This window comes from Rhodofomes roseus, assembly GCF_022264815.1.
Source record: "Rhodofomes roseus strain CIRM-BRFM 1785 chromosome Unknown C8Q71scaffold_18, whole genome shotgun sequence".
In the NCBI taxonomy this organism is placed as follows: domain Eukaryota; kingdom Fungi; phylum Basidiomycota; class Agaricomycetes; order Polyporales; family Fomitopsidaceae; genus Rhodofomes; species Rhodofomes roseus.
This window is the reverse complement of record NW_025952974.1, coordinates 157747-179037: the sequence shown is the minus strand read 5'-3', so window position 1 is coordinate 179037 and position 21291 is coordinate 157747. Positions and strand designations below refer to the sequence as shown.

The 21291-nt window shown below is 57.1% G+C and overlaps 4 protein-coding genes across 4 annotated transcripts; 2 read left to right on the top strand and 2 right to left on the bottom strand.

The window, feature by feature from the left end:
- Window positions 1-273: 273 nt before the first annotated feature.
- Window positions 274-9294, bottom strand: C8Q71DRAFT_773370 (armadillo-type protein). The gene is made up of 15 exons (XM_047924457.1): window positions 9141-9294; window positions 9007-9087; window positions 8752-8951; window positions 8091-8472; window positions 7752-8037; window positions 7278-7696; window positions 6920-7218; window positions 6576-6865; window positions 6233-6522; window positions 2756-6168; window positions 1112-2702; window positions 905-1058; window positions 703-845; window positions 562-653; window positions 274-510 (listed from the first exon to the last, which is right to left on the bottom strand). The coding sequence occupies exons 1-15, from the start codon at window positions 9174-9176 to the stop codon at window positions 471-473; spliced, it is 7716 nt and encodes a 2571-aa protein (XP_047776170.1). The 5' UTR covers window positions 9177-9294; the 3' UTR covers window positions 274-470.
- A 537-nt stretch (window positions 9295-9831) lies between these two features.
- Window positions 9832-10810, top strand: C8Q71DRAFT_860223 (uncharacterized protein; the record flags this gene model as incomplete). The annotated part of the gene is made up of 6 exons (XM_047927769.1): window positions 9832-9872; window positions 9939-10161; window positions 10210-10372; window positions 10423-10481; window positions 10542-10600; window positions 10657-10810. The coding sequence occupies 6 exons, from the start codon at window positions 9832-9834 to the stop codon at window positions 10808-10810; spliced, it is 699 nt and encodes a 232-aa protein (XP_047776169.1).
- Window positions 10811-11671: 861 nt separating this feature from the next.
- On the top strand, window positions 11672-14364 carry C8Q71DRAFT_182571 (Alpha/Beta hydrolase protein). The gene is made up of 15 exons (XM_047916819.1): window positions 11672-11686; window positions 11767-12095; window positions 12148-12334; window positions 12393-12461; window positions 12519-12676; window positions 12736-12773; window positions 12828-12882; window positions 12933-13060; window positions 13119-13150; window positions 13210-13393; window positions 13448-13649; window positions 13702-13760; window positions 13816-13874; window positions 13931-14158; window positions 14220-14364. Exons 2-15 carry the CDS (start codon window positions 11891-11893, stop codon window positions 14254-14256), a joined length of 1641 nt encoding a protein of 546 aa, XP_047776168.1. The 5' UTR covers window positions 11672-11686; window positions 11767-11890; the 3' UTR covers window positions 14257-14364.
- Window positions 14365-16497: 2133 nt separating this feature from the next.
- On the bottom strand, window positions 16498-18068 carry C8Q71DRAFT_860221 (phosphatidylserine decarboxylase-domain-containing protein; the record flags this gene model as incomplete). Its single annotated transcript, XM_047927768.1, has 7 exons — window positions 16498-16530; window positions 16604-16789; window positions 16853-16977; window positions 17051-17238; window positions 17299-17549; window positions 17611-17704; window positions 17758-18068. The coding sequence occupies 7 exons, from the start codon at window positions 18066-18068 to the stop codon at window positions 16498-16500; spliced, it is 1188 nt and encodes a 395-aa protein (XP_047776167.1).
- Between the last annotated feature and the right edge of the window lie 3223 nt (window positions 18069-21291).

The window sequence follows — 21291 nt, the reverse complement described above, 5'->3', positions numbered from 1 at the left end:
TCTTGCTGTTGCACGCTTGTTGACCCCATCGCCCGACTCTTCGATTCAGCTCTGCTTCTTTTCAACGACTCACGTTCTTGTGCTACACCTCACAGACGAAAGACTGCCGTTCTCTCGATAGCATTGGCCGCCATCGCCGCTGCTCCAGCCATAGATGACCATGAGATTGTACGCACTAGATTTCACCATTCCGTTGGCACCCACCTAAAAAGGCCTTCTCTAGCTCCCCTCGTGCAGTCGGCGAAAACGAACCTCTGATACACGACTTGATGCGACGAGTGAGAACGTCAGCCAATACCTGCGGTCGTACGTAGCCCGATTGGCGAGGGCAGTGCGGCTCGTGAACATAAATCCATACTGCAGATGTGAGCTCATATACAAGAATGCGTTGTATCATAGCGATAATTTACTTGCGACGAGGAAGGAATGCCTGCGTGATAGGTTCGAACAATGGACAGCTTGACGACCGCTCAGTCCTCCCTGAACCGTTTCAGTCTTCCCTTGCCATCACTGAGCAGACATCAGCAAGTGAAGTATGAGCTACATGGCTTCGACACTCACGCATACGTCTGGGCCTTCCGCTTACGGCTCTCCTTCTTGAGCGCGTTACGGTGAATTTTCTTTTTTGCAGCAGCCTCGGGATTGGTCGAAACCTGAAGCGAGGTCAGAAACGTAGCACAGACTGCCGTGACGGCATCTCACCTGCATGACTCGTGCGTTCCGACGTTCCCTCCGCACTCCGACGACATGCTGCCTTATCTCATTATAAACCGCTGCGAACTTGGTGGTGCCGACCTTCGCCTGTACTAGATCTTGCAACTCGGCTGCCAACGTCTTCAGCTCACCTGCAGCAAGTTGCATTCGTCAGTGGTCGTCTATACAGCGCACTTCCCTGTCCACGCACCAATCTGGAGATCGCGAATTGTATCGTCCTCTGCGATGCGGTACAGAGGAGATAAAATATGCATGAGGAAGTGCTCGACATGAGTGCTATCCATGTGCGATACCATCGCGGCAAACCACTTGAAGATGGAAGACGGCTGGTGGATCCAATTCGCCTGAAAGTGTGTGGGATAAGCTACTAGGAAGAATGCGACAATGAATGACATACCGGGCTCGAAGACTTATTTCTCCGCATAATATGAGCATGGCGCGCCTGATGCGAGAGCTTCGAGAACAGCCAGGGCAAAGGATTTTTGCTAACGTCCTGCTCGGCTTGAGCCTCTTCGTCCTCGTCGTCCTGTACCGTTTCCGCTGTTTCTGGCACGACATCATCGCTTGGTGGGTGGCCCGAAGACAGCGGTATGTCCAACGCGTAGAAACACTTCCCGATATAGAACAGATTCTTCACGATCTGAACGCTAAGGCCTTCGTCGAGGTTAGGACTGCGCAGTTGGAGACACAGTTTCTTCGCGACATCTTCCATGCCTTTGCGAGAGAAGGGAGAGTCGTCTGGTGTCTGGCCCTTAGGAGCGGCTATAGGAGTTCCAGCGAACAACTGCCCCAGAAGGCGACACGCTGCAGACCGCACCCACGCATGCGGGAAGAGCAGATGCTCGGCAACCTGTCGCCATACAATGGTTTCTGACGAGAGAGGGGATACGTTCATAACCTTTGTCATGACAAGAAGGACATGGTACGGGGCTTGCCAGTCGAGGTCCTCTGTTGGCTGGGTAGAATCTGGTGATGTCGATTCGTGCGATTGCTGACTGTACTGCAGAGCAGCATTCATGTCGTCCAGCATGGTCGGGAGATACGGAGAGACGTCGTTCCCCAGAAGGTCAATGATGATGCCAGATACTTGATACGAGACCCGTACAAGCTGCGCACGTTCGTGCTGGGATGCCCAAGTACGCAAATGAGACATAATCACGTTCCTCTGGGCATCCGCCAGCCGGGCAAAGAGATTCTTGATGAGTTCGGACGCCATTTCACGGCACTTCGCTGAATCGTCGTTGGCGATGACCATGACCAAAGCGACGAAAATCATGTCCGCATACTCGCGAAGTAGGCCGACCTCGAACTTGATGATGAGAGCGCTGAGCAGCTCCATAACAGACTTTCTGCCGCTCTCGTGTACGTAGGAGAGGTTCCTCGCTAGCATGGTCATCTGGTTGCGTAGTCGACCTTTGCCTTGGGGATAGTCGAGAAGGAACTGAAGGAGAACGCCGCGGCAGAGTTCCTGGACTTGGGGAGACTGGCTTGTCACCATGACTTCCGACACCTTGTCCATAACGTCGTAGATTTCTGGCACGACGAATTTCCTTGCGACGATCGCCCTGAGCGTAGCGAACACGGCCGCTTGCCGGTTCGGGTCCTCGATGTCGGGGGATATGAGCTCCAACAGGTAGATGAGGTCTTGCTCCTTGACTTGAGCCGTTGACTGGCTGCGCAGAACTGTGGATAATGACTTCAACGCAGTCTGTACCACCTCGGCCTCTGTGGACCCCGCTTGCCTGATGATGTCTATCATCTGTTGTATGAACACCGGTAGTGTCTTCCCGATGGACGCTAAGGGACACTTGACGACGGCAGCTGCAGCCCTCAAGGCGGGGAGAACAACCTCCATGCGATCGGAGTATAACGTATTCCCGATGACGGGTACCATGGATTCTAAGCGAGAAATGATCGCTCGATCTTCGAAATCGAAACGGCTTCGACGATGTGCAGTGATGAACAACTCGAGTCCGAAGGCGACAAATCTACGATACAAGATGAGTGTCAAAGATAAAGTGGATCACTAGCAGGGACGTACCTGAAGGAATTGTTGGCATAGTGATCGACGATCTCGTGAGCTTTTCGTTTCGTCTGCACGATAGCATCGGCTCGCTTCCCTGCTTTCTTGCGAGAAATCGGGGCTGATTTGAGGAAACGAGCGTTTTGACTGATCAGGGTGTGACACAGAACAAGGAGATCGGCAGGTTGCAGGTGCTGATTTGCATTGAGGCCACCTGCCACCCGACGTAGCAGATCATCGACTTGCTGGAGAACTTTCAACGACTCAGTCTCCTTCATAATGCTACGCACGGGCAGCAGGAGAGCACTGATCTTGGAAGGCGAGATGAACTTCGCGATGATGGAGAAGGTGTCAAGCGCCTTCGACGTGGACGAGCGAACCTCTCGCATCTTGGTCTTGAAGTTCTCCGACTGCACGTCCTTCCCAGACTCTCCGAATATAACCTCTGCGGAGACATGCGCTGCGTCACTGACGCAATCGTCCAAGGTAGCGAAGCGATCGGCGTGGTCTCCATTTGTAACATGCACGATCAATGCATGCGTGACAAACGCCAAAACGTGCAGTTGCGGTCCTCGAGGGAGAGCTGCGCGCAGTTCCCGTAGCGCGAGAGGGAGATACGACGGGCCGAGGTTGACAATGATGCGGCAGAGCGTCTCGCGAGTGAGATCACGGGTGTCCTGAGACTTGCTGCGAAGGATCTGGATGAGGACAGTCAACAGCCTGCCGATCTGCACCTCCCGCGTGCTCTCCGGTAGATGTTTCGCGATTTGCGCAACACCTACGGCTACGGGAATCCTGAGGCTTTCCTCAGTCTCGTCACGACTCTCAAGGTGCTGGAGCAGCTTCGGGAGTAGGCGGTTGTTGACTGAGTCCGCGATTCGAGAGGACTGGACGGCCGTCGCGACAGCGGCAGGCTCGACTGACGCTTGCTCGTCCTCGTCGAGGTCATGCTCTCCTTCCTGCTCGGCTTCATCACGGGTGGTTTGTTCTTCGACGCGGTCCGTCATATCGAAGTGGAAGTTGTCCAATACAGAGACCAGTGCGCGGATGTAGACACGCTCGGAGGCATTCTTCAGCTTAGACAACTTGAGATAATGCTGCGTGACGGCGTAGTAAGCGCCCCAGTTCAGCTGCCGTGCCATTCGACCGGTGACGGATATGGCCTCGTTCACGAGAGTGTGGTCGATGTTGGCGCTGGACTGATTGTAATTGGCTATCAATGGAACGAAGATCTCCGACAAGGTAGTACTGCGCAGGTTCCCTGCGTCGCAATACTCCCCGAGGCGACGCATCGCGCGTGTACGACGGTGCAACTGGACGTGGTGGATGTTGTTGAAGAAATTCGCCTCTTCATCACCGTTAGCGAGGAGGGGGCGCATCTCTTGGAGCGAGGTGATGCTATCGCATTGCAAGACAGCGTACGACAGAACACCCAGGATCTCCGCTCGAACAAGTTCGTTCTTGGACCGCAGACCATTCTTCAAGCCAGGGTACAGGACCTTGGACCACGTGCCCTCGTATGTAGGCGTCTCGCCGGCAAGGACATCGACGAACCGCTTCATAGCCATTGCAGCGTTATTCCTGATGGTCAATTCATCCGGATCTTGAATGAAGCTGAGCATGTTGTACAGGACAGGGAGCCAATGTTGCGCAGACAGGGTCTTGTACATCTTCTCGTTGAGCGACGCGAAGGCCTCGAGACGGACGTCGAAGTCGGGTTCATCTATTCTCTTCTTGGAGAAGGCATTCAACGACTGCATCAGTTCGGCTAGGTCTGAAAGCGATGGCTGCACGTCTGCTAGAGTACTGAAAGCGGCCGCGAGCGCTATCCGTGCCTGTCTTGACCGGAGAGCCTGGAAGAGCTGAGAAATAGCCATGAAAGTCTTCGTGAATACATCACTCTGCTCATCGGATAGCTCGGGGACAAGGGGGAAAAGGCAGCACATGATGGTTGCGAGATCGGCCTTCACCTTCTCCGGGATAAGCTTCGACGGCTTGCGCAAGAGGGGGAAGAACAGGGTCAGGAGGATAGACGCTTGCTTGGCGTCGGTTAGGTAGGGTGCGATCTGCGACAGAATGGCGATTTGACGGCGACCGAGGTTGTCTGCCACCGAGGCAATACCTCTCGTGCGCTCGACAAGCACGGAGAGATCCGTCAACAAGACGGAGACGTGAGGCTTGAGCAACTCGTCACGAAGCGCTTCGTCTTCGGCGCTGAGCGATACGACATGTTCGACGATATCCAGCACCTTGGCGATGACCGAAGGCTTGACGTTGGTCGCTACGAGGCAGTCGTAAATCTTGGGGAGAGTGAGTTGATCGTACTTCACGAGCAACGTCACGTATTCTTCGCGCAGCGTCCAGACGTAGAAGAGATCCAAGAGGGCGGAAGGAGCCTGAGTATTCTCTTGATCGAGCTTCGCGAGGCGCGGAGAGATGATGTCCTTGAAAACCTCCGGCATGTAAGGCACGAAGTCGAACGAGACAGGGCATCGGAAAAAGTCGGCAAACCGCTTCAATCCCAGCGAACGTATTGTCTTCGTGTTCCTCGAGGTCCCCTCTCCCTCGTTTCCGTCCTCGCTGTCCGACTCCGCCTCAGCTTCTTCATCATCGTCCTGAACGTCCTCAGCTTGGCGTGCACCCATACGACGCTGAGCACTCCCCAGTATGTCCAGGAGACCCTGCAATAACGCAGGCCAACGCGAGACCAATCGCGACCCAAGCTGCTTGACAACGTCGCCCAACAGCGTCAAGTATCCAATCTGCTGCTTCTCCGACACCTCCGAGGGTACAGGCTGAATAGCAAAGGGGTCTGTCTGTCGCGCGGTATTCGGCATGATAGGCTGGAGCATGAGCTCGACGAGGAGGTGCAGTTCCTCATCACGACAGCCGCCGAACGCAGACAGCACAGCAGCGCGCCGGTCCGCTCCGCGGGCTCGTCCTCGCCGCTCGAGCATCAACCCGAACAGCAGGCGGACAATAACAGGGACGACCTCGGCCCTGTCACCCTCGGAGATCTCGCTGATCTCGAGTTGTGTGAGGGCGTCGCGCAATCGCGTGTCGTCCAGGAGCTCCCTGAGATTATCATCCCTCGCCAGTAGATGCGGGCTCTTATACGTCAGGATACACGACAGTGCGAGGCGTTGCAGGGAGCGTTCGGGGTGCGAGAGGAGGGACGTGTACAAAGCATGCAGGATGTCTGTGGAACGAAGTGCCTTCGGGTTCACGAACTTCGAGAAGAGCGTGAGCCATGCGGAGAGCTTGTGTCGGGGGAGCCTGGACGGGGAGGTGGATGTCGGACTGGAGAGAGCGAGGAAATGGGGAATGAGGTCTCGGCTGTGCTTCTCTGCGAGGGACGAACATTCGCCCAGCGCAGACAGGAGGTGGAGCTCGTAGGACATTGGATCAAAGCGGTCCCCGGTATCTTGGTCCTACGAATCATCGTCAACACTGCTCCGCTCCATTTCACGAGGGGAGATAACCTCTAGGACTCACCTGTATGACGGCCCGCTTGGTCGCATCACCGAAAGACCACTTCCGCGTGGCAATACGCATCTTATGCGCACTTGGATCCCTCCACGAGCGTTCCTCTTCCGAGATATCGTCATCAATTGCTTCTCCCTCATGTACCCAGCCCGGTGCAATGTCCATCAATTGATCTCCAGTAGCAACTTGCACCTCGGCGAACAGCAAGCCCCACACTAGGTCGCCAAAGCGCTCAGCCAGAATTGACAGGGCCTGCGCCGCAGGCGTCCACAGCGGGCGGAGATTCACCTTCATTTGCGCTGTAGAACGTGGTCAGGGCTACGCAAAACACACTGGCCGTATGCAGACTTACCAATTAGCCATCTCGCAGCAATGTTAGCTCCTGGCTCGTCGCCATTCCTCACGGAGACAGGCAACCTGTTGATCCGGAGAACGCGTTCACGGGATCCTTGTACGTCCAATGAGATCTCTTCCGCCTGCAGACAGCGCTGGACGACGTCGGACGTCCCATCGTCTGCCTTCACCAAAGGCGAGGAGAGCAGGCGGAGGGATGCGAGTCGAAGCGAACGGGAGTGGGATAGTATTGATGACTGCAGAGATAGATAGAGTTCCTCAAAGGGAACTGTCTTTGTGGTGATACCGCTTGCAGAGCACGATTCAGTTCATGTGAAACAGAAGGCGGACGGGGCAACGTACCTAGCTTGAACTAGGGAGACGAGGCCGCCTAACGCGGTGCTCGACCACCCCCATCTCTCGACGATCGCTCTCGCCCAGGCTAACACATTGACAGTCTTGCCCCACTCCTCTGCAGGCCGTGTCGCAAGACATTCCAAGCAAGTACCGATGACCCAAGCAGAGTTCACGTACGACTCGGCATGCTCCGTTCGTAGGTCCGTATCCATTTGTCCAAGACACGTATCGACAATCCGGACGAGCATAGGTGCGATCGCCGGCAGGTGGTTCGAGAGTGCGAGGACATCATGCAGTAGTAAGACCTGCAAACACTCGCTTGAGAACTGTCCATGCATTCGTCTCAGGTATGTGAATCACTCACGTTCTCCTCGTTGAACACCCACTTCCCGAACCTCTCCTCCACCCACTCCGTCAGCCTCTTCCTCCACACCACATCCACGACGCCCCTCTCCAACCTTCCACCTCGATCAAGCGCCGCCAACAGCTCTACCGTCTTCCGCGGCATGCTCTTCAACAGCTCTCCAGTGTGCTTGAGCACGAGCGGCAAAGCGAGGAGCTTCCAGCCACCCCAGCCGAGCTCCGCGAGCGCGCCGCAGAGCTCGAGCGCGAGCGCGGGGCGCTGCTCGAACGTGCGCGCGAGCACGGCGCGCCCGGGCCCCGTCCAGAGCGCCATGTCGCCTGCGGTGAGCGTGGAGAGTGCAAACTTCAGGAGTGAGGGATGCAGAATGGACGTGAGCGGCAGGGCGGTGAAGTGCGAGAGCAACGTTGAAAGGTGTTTTGCTAGGCGGAGAACATCAGTTGTGCGGAGAGGGGTGGAGATGGGGAGGGGACTTACGACTCATGCGCGAGCCTTGTCTGACGGAACACGCGACGAAGGCAACTTCGAGCATGCGGCGGAGGCGCTCCTCCTCGCCGGGCTCCTGCACGCATTCTTCGAACTTCGCGACCAGTACATCGGCGATCCCGGAGAACTGTTCCTTGTCTTTGCAGTGGTGAATCAAAGCTGTGAGCACCCGGCGGACAAGTGTATATGATGCTTCCTCGTCTTCTGCCCCGAGGTAGTAGTCGATGAGAGGCCGGATGACGGAGGTCGTCGCGGTGTGCAGTGTTTGCGAGACGCTCTGTCACAATGTCATCAGATATATCGCGGCAACAGCTGGGGGGTCCGACATACCTTGCACGCAGAGACAAACACCCACGCGCACGTATCGGCCAGCCCGCTTCCCGCGCAACCAGCGATCAGGCGCACACACAACTCCCGGTCAGCCACCTTCAACCGTCTGAGCGTCGCGCCCCACACTTCCGCCGTCGCCCTCTGGACCTCGGGGTTGCAGCGGGTGAGTGTGTCGCGGAAAATCCCCCACGCTTGTTCGAGCAACTCAGCATCGATTGCTGGGACGAGGACGTAGCGGAAGAGGGAGGAGAAGGTCGCTAAAAGTGCTGTCAATGCGGGCGCAGAGAGAGAGCGGGGAAGGAGATGGGTGAGGCGGCGGAGGACTTGCGGGTAGCTAGGAGCGAGAGTTGTCCGGAGATCGTGTGCAAGCCTCTGGAACAGACTGCGCTAGTTCAGTACAGGAACGAAGAACATTCCTATTGTTTGGGAGAAAGGCCTGAATCTAACCCTGGCCATTTAGAGGGCTACGTGTGATGCCATCCGGACGAGATCGCAGATGCATAGTCAGGATAGCACTGGGCAGAACTCCGTGAGACCTGACTTATCCGGGCAAAGCTAAGTGCCTACGTCTGGATAAAAAAGCCCAAATCTCGGGTCGTCGGTTCAGGCCTCTCCACCAACAAGTAGGTTTCATAATATGAGGTGCTGTAATCTTACTCACTCTAGCAGAGCCTTCAATCCCTCGTCATCCGCCGAGACTAGCGCATCTAGCCAGAGATCCACCACCGCCTGCCAGTTGTGCAAAAGCAGAGGCATAGATGCCGACAGGCCATCTGACGCATGTGCAAACTTGACGAAAGAGGGTGATAAGTTGAGCTCGCGCCAATGGTTCAAGGCTTCGTAAAAGTGCGAGTCAGTATCCTATGCGGTAAGTCAGTGCCCTGAGTCTCTGAAAGTTAATGTCTAGATAACTCACGGCGATGTCATGCTCGAACTTGCTTTGCACTAGTGCAGAAGGAAGGTGCACTTCCTTCAAAGTATCCTTATGCGACTGGTGCTGCAGAGACATGAGTACCATGCGGCGTAGGATGGTGGTACCGCAGATCTCACCTTGAACCGTTTGGCAGGCCGGACATCCTCCGTCATGTTCCGAGTTGAATGAGCTTCGTATGCGAGCTGGCTGGTGAGTTGATTTTACAGCAGATGGATGCAGAGGATTCCGGAAAACGGAAAGCAGGCCGTTCGTAAGATGGTGAATGGCAGGCTCGCCCTGGAGTGGTCGCCGGCGCTTCCCAAAATTCTGTCTCGGCACGTGGTCGGGATGGATGCAGATCTCAGATTCATTCTGTACGGAACGCCCAAGCAACCTTCGCACGCAGCCGTCCACGTCGTCGCCTCGCAAGTCTACTACTCGGACGGCTCCTCTATATACTGCGATAGTCAAACCTGGATTCTAGCTGGCGGCCTTCTTACATGAAATACACCTAGTGGGATACTTGAGCTCCACCGAGACATGCGGTTCTAGCAAGGCTCAGGCTTTATCCTGCAATCTGAGCTTCACACTCATACCGGGACGAGAGCACAACATCCACGGATGACCCGTAAGAATTAGAAACGGTGGAATTGGTCTGTATGCACACTTGGGGTGCTTGTAAGTGGTGAGTGCTACGTCAGGTTACGCACACTCTGCCCAGGCCTTACCAATTCATTGTTGACATGCGCTTGCCATTTACGACGATCCGATCCCAGAGGTAAACGTCCATTCGGGTAACAATCTGTACTCAGGTACTGATGACCTTGGATGACGCAGGTGATGTTCTCTGAGACTGTCAAGCAGACACAGTGAGTACCTCGAACATGTCGTATGAGCTACTGCCTTCCAGATACTCATCGACGTGGCGTTACAAGGCGTTCCGACACCTCAGACAAGCTCGAGTGTCTCCGCAAAGTCGATGTCTCTGTCCTGGAAGCAGCCAACTCGCGAATAAGACTTTCCGCTTTCTTCGCAACCTTCGTCTTCGTTCCCGTCGTCGACGGCTCCTTCATCGTCGAGCGCCCCACCGTGACGCTGGAACGAAAGCGCGTCAATGGGCTGAGCGATCCGCATTCATGCGCGATCGCACAACTGACGGTTTGCTAGGAGGTACTGCTCTCCGTCACGAATTCGCTCGAGGGCTAGATATTCGTGGACAGCGCCTCGCCTCCGCCTAGCCTTACGGAGTATGTTACGGAGCTGTTCCCGCTGCTCGACCAGACGAGCGTGCAGAGCATTGTTCAAATGTACACCGACGACAAGGTGCTTACTACTACGCTGTCGCAGGCGGTCGCCGTGATGGGAGAATGTACGTGCCTGTATACCCCTTTGAGGCTATCTTCTTACTCTCAGCCCCAGCGATCTTCATTTGTCCAACGTACCTCCTCATGTCCGCATTTGGCGATAGGGCATACAAGGTTAGTTTATAGCCCCTTTGGCTCATCCGACTGACCGACGAACTGTACACTCCACTACAGGGCGAATTCGCGATCCCACCCGGATGGCACGCCGAAGATCTTGAGTATCACTTCCCCACGTAAGCTACACCTTCTTCCGACAGTACAGGCTAGCATCTGATATTCTGCGTCGCAGCGGGTTCCAGCCAACATACAACAACTCGGCGCTGATCAAGTCTTTCCTGTCCGTCGTGCGCGCGCTGAACACAACGGATAAGTTTGTCCTAGACTTGAAGCCAGCGTGGTCGGTATGGCAACTTTGGTTTACCTGTGCATCCATGACGTCTTAGAGGACCGGGTCTGACATCATGTATCTCACAGTGAGTCATACCCAAAGGCGACCGGCACACGAAACCCATCGGATGACCTCTTTTCTAGCGCATCAACACGCATACTCTACTTATTCTTCGTCGCTTTCGCCTCGAAATTGTAAAGGCTCATAAGAGTGCCCCGGTGCGGATGTAAATTTCACCAGCACAGAGAGGGATGTTTCGTCTCTTCTGCTGCCCACGACCAATGTTCGAGGCCTTAGACTTACCAATCCGCAGCCGCCACTGGGAAGGGCTTCGGCAAAGACGACCGCACACATCACTTGCTCAACTACGTCAGCTTCATGCTCCTAGCCAAGTCATTGGATTGAATGTGGTTATACCCCTGGATGAGCCGCGATGCAGCCGTATTTACAGGAGCAACTACCAGCACCAGGCGGTGGCCAATGTGACGCTGGTGCCCGAGCAACGGCCAAACATTGGAACAGCCTGGTGCTTTGGCAAATGGTATGTGTCTGTGCTTGTGACCGAGGATGCGGTCTTGTGAATACGACACATGTGCCGCCCCTGATGTACATAGGCCGATCCGTCGCGGGGAAATATCGAGTTGCGATATTTCTGAGCTTTGCTTCTCAAGACGGTGTTCGTCAGCCTTTGACGGTTCGGAGGCAGTACGAGGCCCAAGCATTCTGTCGCGGACAAGGTTGTTGATTCTACACCATCAGCGCAGTGGGCGCCTCTAGAATACACATGTGCATCGCTTCAACAGATGCGGTCTAGCAGAGATTATGTTTTGACCTCCAAGATCGAGTTGACCCAATTCAATTGAGTCTCGACGTGGCCTACGGGCGGCCCGTTATATCCGGGATTGCCGTTGGTGCAGGCCTTCGATGTGCGGTGAGTCTCATGCTCCCAGACATGGTCTGCCCACCTGACGGTCGTCTCCTTTCCGACGGCGTGTGTCCCCGTTCGCTCAGTCACGACGTGCGGGGTGTGATCAACCTGTGAACACCACGTCGGGGACGTATTTAAATCTCGCGCGATGAACCAACCCTCCTCCCCTTTGCTTTCGCAGGAAGGGACTCCGGACCACCGCCTTCTATGCTCGCGATGCTTGCAAACGTGATACAGGTTCTTGTGCTCGCGAAACTCATCTCGGCTTTTCCAAGTGCATCACTGGAGGGTCGATGGGCCAACGTCTCGACCCCTGTGGTGGACCTCGGATATGCTCAGTACCAGGGCACGTTTGATTACGATGCGAACATCTCATACTTCTATGGCGTTCGTTATGCGCAAGCCCCGACTGGTGAGTACAGCTGCTTAGGTACACTGTCGGTGCTTACCAGTACGTTTGTCAGGGGATCTCCGTTTCCAGGCACCGCAGACGCCGACGACCACTACGGGCGTACAACAAGCGACAGCTCTGCCGAACCAGTGCTACCAGGCAACGTCAGGGAACTCGAGCACGAATCCATACAGGGCGACGTCGACCTTGGAAAAGAGGGCCGTGACACTGACTCAAGACGAAGACTGTTTGTTCCTGAAGTGCGAGCGTTATCTTCATTGCATCGCGTTCAAATGACTTCACATTCGTGATTTACAGCATCTACACCCCGGGACAGCTGCAGCCGGGCGCAGGCCTTCCCGTCCTCGTCTGGATACACGGTGGAGGGTAAGCCACAACTCCCACTCTACCTCCAGCTCAGAGGACTAACAACATCTCACGCAGATACCTCGCTGGATCAGCAAGCATCTACACCGGCCAAGACCTTGTCAAAGAGTCTGACTACGGCGTCATCACCGTGACAATTCAATACAGACTGGGTATCCTCGGTTTCCTCCCAGGCTCCGAGGTAAAGGCGAACGGCTCACTGAACGCGGGTCTCCGTGAGTGCGATGTGGAGTCGAGCGCCTGTTGAATGTATTTCTGACTTCGTTGATGACAGTCGACCAGAACTTCGCCTTGCAGTGGGTGCAGGAGAATGTGAGTCGTGTTTCCACGCATGGTTAGCGAACGTGGTGCTGATTGATACGTCAGATCGCGTCCTTCGGCGGTGACCCAGCACAGGTCACCATATGGGGCGAATCAGCTGGTCGGTGTTGCTTTGCAGTGGTTTGAACAGCGACTGAATAGCTCGCGCAGGTGCTGGATCTGTCCTGCAGCACATCGTGGCGCATGGAGGAGAGACAGAGCCTCCGCTCTTCCGCGCTGCGTTGACCAGCTCGACGTTCTTGCCCTTCCAGTATTACTATAACGACACCATCCCCGAGGTATGTTTCTTACACTCGACTTGACAAACCTCACCTCGCTGACTACCCCACGCCTCAGGCACTCTTCTCCGAGACAATCGCACAAACCAAGTGAGTTACAGAGCAGATGCACGTAACACAGGGCTGTTAGCTGAACTTGGATATCTTAGCTGTACCAACGCAACCGACGCCCTCGCATGCCTGCGCGCCGCCGATGCTTCCACCCTGCAGGCCGCGAACTATGCGATCAACCTCGCGGGTTTCTTCGGCACGTTCGTCTTCGTCCCCGTTATTGACGGTACCTTCATCGTCGAGCGGCCCACCGTCACCCTCGAGCGGCGGCGCGTCAACGGCGTACGCCCCCTTACTCATACCCCTAACCCGTGAAGGTGCTGATTCTGTGCATAGGAGATGCTCCTGGCCGTTACGAACTCGTACGAGGGCTGGAACTTCGTCAACTCGGTGACGCCCCCGACGAACCTTACGAACTACGTCACGGAGTTGTTCCCGTTGATCAACGAGACGACCGTGCAGGCGATTGTGCAGGCGTACGAGAGCGCTCCGGAGTTGACGAATGCGTCGGCGCAGGCTATTGCGGTTCAGGGAGAATGTGAGCGGTCATCCTGTAGATGTCGAAGGGACTGTCTGACGGGAAGCGCCAGCGATCTTCATATGCCCAACCTACCTGCTGATGGAGGCCTTCGGGGACAACGCCTACAAGGTTTGTGACAGCCTGTATCACAACGCGAACAATACTCACGAACCGGTCTCGACAGGGCGAGTTCGCAGTCCCGCCGGCTCACCACGGCCAGGATATCCAATACTACTTTCCAACGTACGCTCAAACCTCCCCTTCGCCCTCACATCGTCGCTGACTGACCACTCACCCAGCTCGAACCCGCCCGTTTACAATAACTCAGATCTCATAACCTCCTTCTCGCAGTCCTTCCTCTCCGTTGCGCGCTCTCTGAACCCGAACGACAAGTTTTTCACGGACCTCAAGCCGGAGTGGGACGTCTGGCAGAACGGCACGACGGAGATGTTGTTCAACGTCACCGCCGCGGGCGAGCCCGTCGTGAACACGACGACGACGGACCCGGCGCTCCTGGAGCGATGCGCGTAAGTACTACTTCATGTTCATAGACGTGAGTCGAGAGGCTGATTGGTGTTGGCTGTGTAGGCTTTGGCAAAGTCTGAGCAGCTTGACGTACCAGTGATTCGGGGACCGGTTTTGTTGAGATCTTGACAGTGTACTAGTACTTGTACTTGAACTCCCTGACAGGGCTTGCACGTTGTTAGCATTTGGCGACCAAGATGACATGTATTGTTAGTGAGCGGCATGTTTACAAGTTCCAAACATACGCGTCGTTCCGGCGTTGTACATATCGGGTCTTCTTTCATGTTCGCTTTGTTCACTCAATATATCACGTATGTCACCACTTGGGACTGCGGGTACTACGAGCGTCACGGTCGCGAACGCTGCTACAACTTCCGCCCGGCCATGTCTCGGAGTGTCTCGGATTCGTTGTCGCAGATCCGGGAAGCATGGAGATGGAGGAGGAGGAGGGGGGTCCACGTCGAGCATCAGACCGTAAATCGCATCCCATCGCATGGACCTCTAAAACTGAAACAGTTCGGTGACGTCCACTCCAAACGACTGTATGATCGCCCAGTGATCGCCCATCCAGCGCGACAAGCCAAGTCTTGGTTGTACAGACTACCACATGCACTATGTCAATACAGACATTTAGCACGTCGTCCGCGATCCACGGAACATGACAGGGCATCAATATACTGCATACTACGAGCTTACAAACCTGCCGCCCTATGATATATTGCCATATATTGCGATCGTTACACTCGGAGGCGCACAGCCTGCACAGCCGCTGTCAGGATGTCCCGCTGAAAGGCGTTCGACACGCCGGCGACACGGTCTTCAAAGTCCTTGCCGTGGCCAGTATGTACATATTGCAGTCGGGATGTTACTAATGCGTCGTCGGGGTACGTGTAACGTCCTGAGGCCTTAGGGCCGCCCGGGCGCTGGTATTCCGCGCATAAAAGCGGCTCGGTGGTACGGTGTTTGCCCAGCTTCCTCCCCTCCCATGAGCTCACCCAAACCGGAGACCGGTGAGTCTGCCAAAGCGCGGACTTGCTTGACGAGTCGTCCGAGCTGATTATTCTTCCCCCAGCCTCGACTAGAGTCTGAGGACGATGGCCCACTGCCACTTCTCTACGGGAGCACGTCCGAGTCCGAAGTGACGCGCCGGACCTCCTGTACGACGTCCAGTACACAGGCCCCGCTCCCTCTGGCAGTCTCCGTCCACCGTACATCCAATGCAGATAATAATGAACCGGAAGGGGTGTGCCGTACACGCAACTTGCATGCTGGCTGCGCGCGACGCCAGTAGGGCACTGTACGTGTTCCGTATTTGACCTATTCGCATGGATGCCGAGCTCACCGTACTGTATGTTTAGTTGCGCGGCGCATGTGCATGCGGTCTTGACTGGCGGCCATCGCCACAGGCGCGCGCTGCCAGGAGCGCGCATGGTGCCCAAGCTTGGACTTCTTCAAGTTCTTGCCGACCGCAGCTCCCGTGCCGCCCCCACCCCCACCTCCCACACCCACCCGAGTCGCTCGCGGAGCCAAACTCACCTACGTTCGGATCGCATGCCAGCGCACGATGCCGCATGCGAGTCATCCCACACGACCGATCTTCGACTTCAGTACAGGCCGCGGAGCGGAGTTGGCTTGCGCGATAGCTAAGGAACGAGTCACCTACAATCGAAATAACAGCGCTTTACGTCTGACGTCTCCGTGTGTCCACTAAGGAGGCAGAACGCCCGTGCTGTTGGGCGACGACGGGGCCGTCAGTGTGTGCAATGTCAGATCGTCGGCGGTGGCATCGTCAGCCTCACGAGGCATCGCGTGCATTTCTGGCCGAAGGTGACAGGTAGAATGTCGGCGAATGTCGTGTTGAGACGGGTTGATGGTGACCGTGCGCCAGGAGTCCTCCGCGAAGGGAACACCAGCGCCTTTGACGATCACATTATCCGCTCTGAACCTGACCGTCGACCTCAGAGTCAGTCACTCCGCACACGACATCACACAGCACAGAACACGCACCGGCTGATAAATACAGAGCTCTTCGCCCACCGTTCACCGTCGCCAGCATTTCCTGGGTTCGATGTCGCTCGCGCGACGGAATGGCGCTGGACTTGGACACTCACCGTCCTCGACCTACCGTCATCTCATACTGGTATTGATAGCCAGCTTCCCGGGCGCTCAGGCGACTCTCCCGAAATCGCCAGAGAACAAGCGTTTACATTCCGGTATGTCTTCACCTTCAGCGGTTCCTACATTCCAGCATTCGTTCTTTCGTCCGTCCGTGGACCGTCCGTCCATAATCCTACACCGACCAGCAGTCCGAGTCCAATCTTCTCTCGGCGCTCGCAACCCTCTACAGGTTCACCTTCGCAACGGACTGCCCAACCTACATCCACCACGCAAATCAGCACCGCATTGAACCCCCGCCATACGCTCACGCGCCCCGTCTGCGAACGCACCTTCACATACGTCTCCACCAGCTCCTCCCCGCTCGAGTTCCTCACGAGGTCCTCGTCGAACGCGACGAGGCCCGCGGGGAAGAGACACACGACGGTGCTCCCGCCGTACGCGAAGTGCCCGAGCTCGTCGCCCCGCGCGACGGCGCCCCCCTTCCGCGCGCCGCCCGTCCACCTGATCGAGCCGACCTGCCCGTGCGCGGCGTGCGTCAGCGTGCGGAGCTACGACATGAGGGGAGGGAGGGGACGCACGAGCATGGCGCCGATGGCGACGAACGCGACCTGCTTCCCAGACGCGGCGTGCGTGAGGTAGAGCACGGCGCGCTTGTTCGCCGTGAACACGTCGAACCCGGGCTCGTTCACCGCCTGCGGGTTCACTGCGCCCACCCAGTCAGTCTCAGTCTCCGAGTCGCTCCCAGCGCGGAACGGTAGGGGTACTGCGGCGCGCACCGGTGTAGTACTGCCCGGGGATGTCGGTGATCTCGCCGACGGTGCCGTCGAGCGGGCTGTGGAAGCGGTGGTAGTCCGCGGGGGCGAGCCGGAAGGCCGCGACGGCCGCGCCCTCGAATGCGCGCGCCTGCGCGGAGTCGGGCGGGACCCCGAGGAGGTGCGGGATCGTGAACTCGTTGCCCTTGATCCTGTCCAAGGTACGCGACAATTAGTGGGACGATGGGGATGAGGGGAACGTGCGGACGCACCAGAACTTCTTCGCGAGGTCGACCGAGGGGTAGACGACGAGCCGGCAGTCCGCCGCGCTGCATATCGCGCCGGGGATGTCTGCGTTCTCGACCGGGCGCGCGGCGGGCTTGAGCCGGCGGTAGAAGAACTCGTTCATGGTGGGGTACTTTGTTGGGTCGGGCTCGAGGAGCTCGTCGAGTGCGATGGTGTACGTCTCGATGAACGAGGGGATGCTCTTGACGGACTCGGGCGAGTCGTAGATGCGGCCTTGCTGCGGGTGCGGGGTCAGTCAAAGGCGGGGAAGGATGGTGGTGTGGGACGTGAATACGCACCCGGACGGACAGCTCTTCGAGGATGGACTCGATGCTTTTGTTATGAAGGATCTTGCGCTGCTCGCCGCCGTAGAACAGCAAGTGCATGCCGAGTCTATGTCGCGCGCGACTCAGCACACCAGACGACTCGACGACGACGCGACGCACCTCGGGTAGATGGGCATGCTCTCCCAGAACCGCTGGCCGGTCTTGCGATCGATGACATAGTTGCCGACATGGGCCTCCGTGGCGAGCCTCTCGAGGCCGGGGATGAGCTTGTGGACGAAGGGGAGCTCGGCGAGCCTGTGCATGGGCGCGTGGATGCCGTGGCGGACGTCGGCGTGCTGCGCGGACTGGTCGACGAGCTTGTTGAGCGAGGCGGCGACGACGGCGGGGTCCTGGGTGTGGGCGGGGAGGTTTGTGGCGGTGATGGACTGCTTGGGCTTCATGTCTGCTTCGTGGAGGGGGAGCGAGGTCATGGTGGGCGTCGAGGAGAAAGAGCGGGCGGAGGTATAAATAGACCAGGTGCGTGCCTTTGAGGTCATGGGCCCGACCCTAACCCCAGCCTATGCTCTCTCCATGTCTCCATGTCCGCAGCGTCCAGGGGTACGTGCTGGGATAGATAAGACAACGAACCCGCAAGGACTGATGTACTCACGGTGTCTTCGGAATCGCAGAGCCTCGGTGCACACCGATGCGACACCACGCTCGGCCTCGAACCACAAACAACGCTGCCACCACGGATCGTCTGTGTGGTCGCAGCCCCACGCCAATCCACCGCGCTCCGGCGTGGTTGCAGATACCGCCTCGTTGGCGGTTGCGCTGAATGGCATGACGAAACGGCGCACGCTGTATAGGCGTTCACAGACCATGCGTGGATCTGGTATCGCGGACGTGTTGAACCTTACTAACCTCCTAGAATGTCACGGTCACTTGTAGGAGGCGAGCAGTAAGTATGGAGGTCGAGTAGAGTAGTCTCAGATCTGCATACCGAGCACCTCACCCCATCCCACTCAAGTCGGGCTCAGCCGCACCGAGCAGTCTCCAGCAACGAGTTGGCCGCATCTATGCGCGTAGCTCGTGGCGCAAGTACGCTGTGAGAGCTTGTGCGATAGCTTGTAGAGGAGATGGGGGCTGGATGTCGAGCGAGAGGGCCTCGTCGTGGTCAAAGTGTATCAAGCGCACGTGCGGGCAGGAAGCAAGTCGAGCGTCGAGCGCCCACGTATGTTCTTGACTTCCAACTCGCGCGGATGTGGTTGCAGTACAACCTCACGCACACAACACGGGTGGGTACGGCTCATTGGCACTATGGTACAGGTCGACGGATACGCTTAGCCGGCGACCGGTGGCCAATGAACATCCACGCGAAGTACAAGCTCGATGCCGTCTCAACTTGAAGCATCAAGCCCTTCAAATCTCACCAAGCCCAGGTCGCCGCCGCATTTGCTCAAGGAACGCTACATCTTCCCATTCGAACACGATCGATTTTACAACAAATGCGGATTCCCCTGCGCGGCGTCGCGCCCATCGCGGCCAAACCGTTACACGCTGCTACTAGACAGCCGGACTCCCGTCCCTCTCCTCGCCGCAGAAGGGAAGCGGCCCGTGCAAGGCTGGCTGGCGCAACAGGACCGACGGCGTTCAGCACTTGCACTCGGTGGGCTTGCACTGGCAGCTGTCAACGACCCGGGTCAGCGTAAGGCGGTGCGACGTGGAGCGAGAGTGCGACGTACGCCTCGCCGCAGCTGCAGCTGGTCACGCCGCAGTTGGCGTTGTTGACGGGGACGGCGACGTTCTGCGGACCCTGGTGAGCACGTCTCTCGCTGGAGAGGTACGGCTTGCTTACGGTGAACATTGTGAGGGGTGTGTTGAGGCGGGTGCTTGTGAGGTGCGGTGGGTAGTCTGGGACTGGGGAGACACGGTCTGCGGACGTCTCTCTTATACGTCTGTGGGTCGTCGGGACACGTGTGGTACCGGTTCAAGTCGTAGCGTCCCCTTGCGGTCTAGCTGCCTGACGGCGAGCAAGGAACATATCGCCCGATCCATCTGTTTTGCGAGCCAGCCTGGTTGCTGCGATTACCTGTTTCTATCGCAGTGGCTCGCAGTGGACGCTCCCAGGCCGCGTGTGCGGATGTTGCTCCACACGTACTGACGCCGTTCTACCTCCGCGATTCCCTGTCCGGCTTCTCGTGAGGCATTTGTGCTGGCAGCTGGTCCTCGAGATGAGCGAAGCAGGACTGGCTGGAGGCGCTCGGGAACGTTGGCGGGACGGTTGCGTCGCGACGAGGACTAGCGGGCGAATGGGAGGACGGAGAGGGACCGTCGATAATGCGTGAGTCTGCGTGGATATTAGGGTATAGAGGACACAGAGGTGCGTTTATGTTAGGGTAGAGGACATGGAGGCGCGTGCATTGTGTAAGGGACGCAAGATATGGACTCCGCAGACGCAACAAAGGGGTATTTCGAGGGAAACAGAGCACATCGTACTCTAACGCTACTCTGCGCACTAATGGCCCTTCGCCCCTCTCTCAGACGCGATCCTGCACAGTATCCGCAACGCAAACGCTCGCCCGAATGCCTCCTGAACCCGCCGCACTTCCTCGCCCCGGTTCGAGCTCACGGCTCAACCTATGCTGTCAGTTCTCGAGAACGCCCCGTAGTGACGTTCCGCGCCGCGAAGACCTCGCACGCAGTTGTCCTCGCAAGTACAGACCGGACGAGTGCGGCCTCTATTCCGGGCCTCTGAGAAGGTCAGCGTCCTTCTCTACGGGTTTGCGCGAGTGCAGTCACTCACTGCTACGCACACCGCGCTCGCTACGCACCGCTCGCTGATGCATCCACTTGCAGTGCGTAGCACAGAATCCGGCCAGTCTTCGTCCCACCGGGCCGACTTCGCGATTTCCAATATACCCTCGCGCCGTCAACACCCGGAACAAGTCCGGACGAAGTTGCGTATGGAGAGGCAAGCATCGCACACGGTCGCCCTAGCACCGAATGAGGAAAACCCAACACGAATCAGCAAGATGACTCACCGCCAGAATCACCCTCCACAATCACTACAGGTCGCCGGTCGATTAGCAAGCAGCTCAGTGGCGCGAATGCACTTGCCCGCGAACACCACCTCGACATGTAGCTCACGGAATTCGCGTCCGTTCGCAGCGCGGGCCTCCAGCCGTCACCCGAACCAAGTTCGTAGATCCAAACACCTTCGTCTTGCCTTCGTGTACCGAGACGCAGCACGCGCAGCACTATCGCCCTAGGTACTGAATGAGAGCAAACATTCGCGAATCAGCATAATGACTTACCAGCACTCCCACGAACAGGTACTTACTCTTTTGCGTGTGTGCGAAGGTCGCTCGCTTCCCGCTGTACTGCGAACACCGCGCTCGAGCATGTCCCGCTCACCAGATGTCCGCTTGCAGCGCGAGGCGTCACGTAGAATTTGACCGGTCTTCGCTACAATCACGCCCCGAGCTATGCCCATCTGCTTGTAGCCACACTCGCAAGCCAGATGCGCAGGCTTGCAGCTTTCTGTTCCCGGACGTATCCCCCGACGTGCTGTTGCCCTAGCGAGCATACACCGGGTGAGCAGATATCAGCACGAGTCAGCTCACAGGCAGCACGACTGTCAGATGACAGTACCGTACCGCCTATGGGCATTGACGACATATGAGCATCTTTAGCACGTCTGTAAGTAGCTTC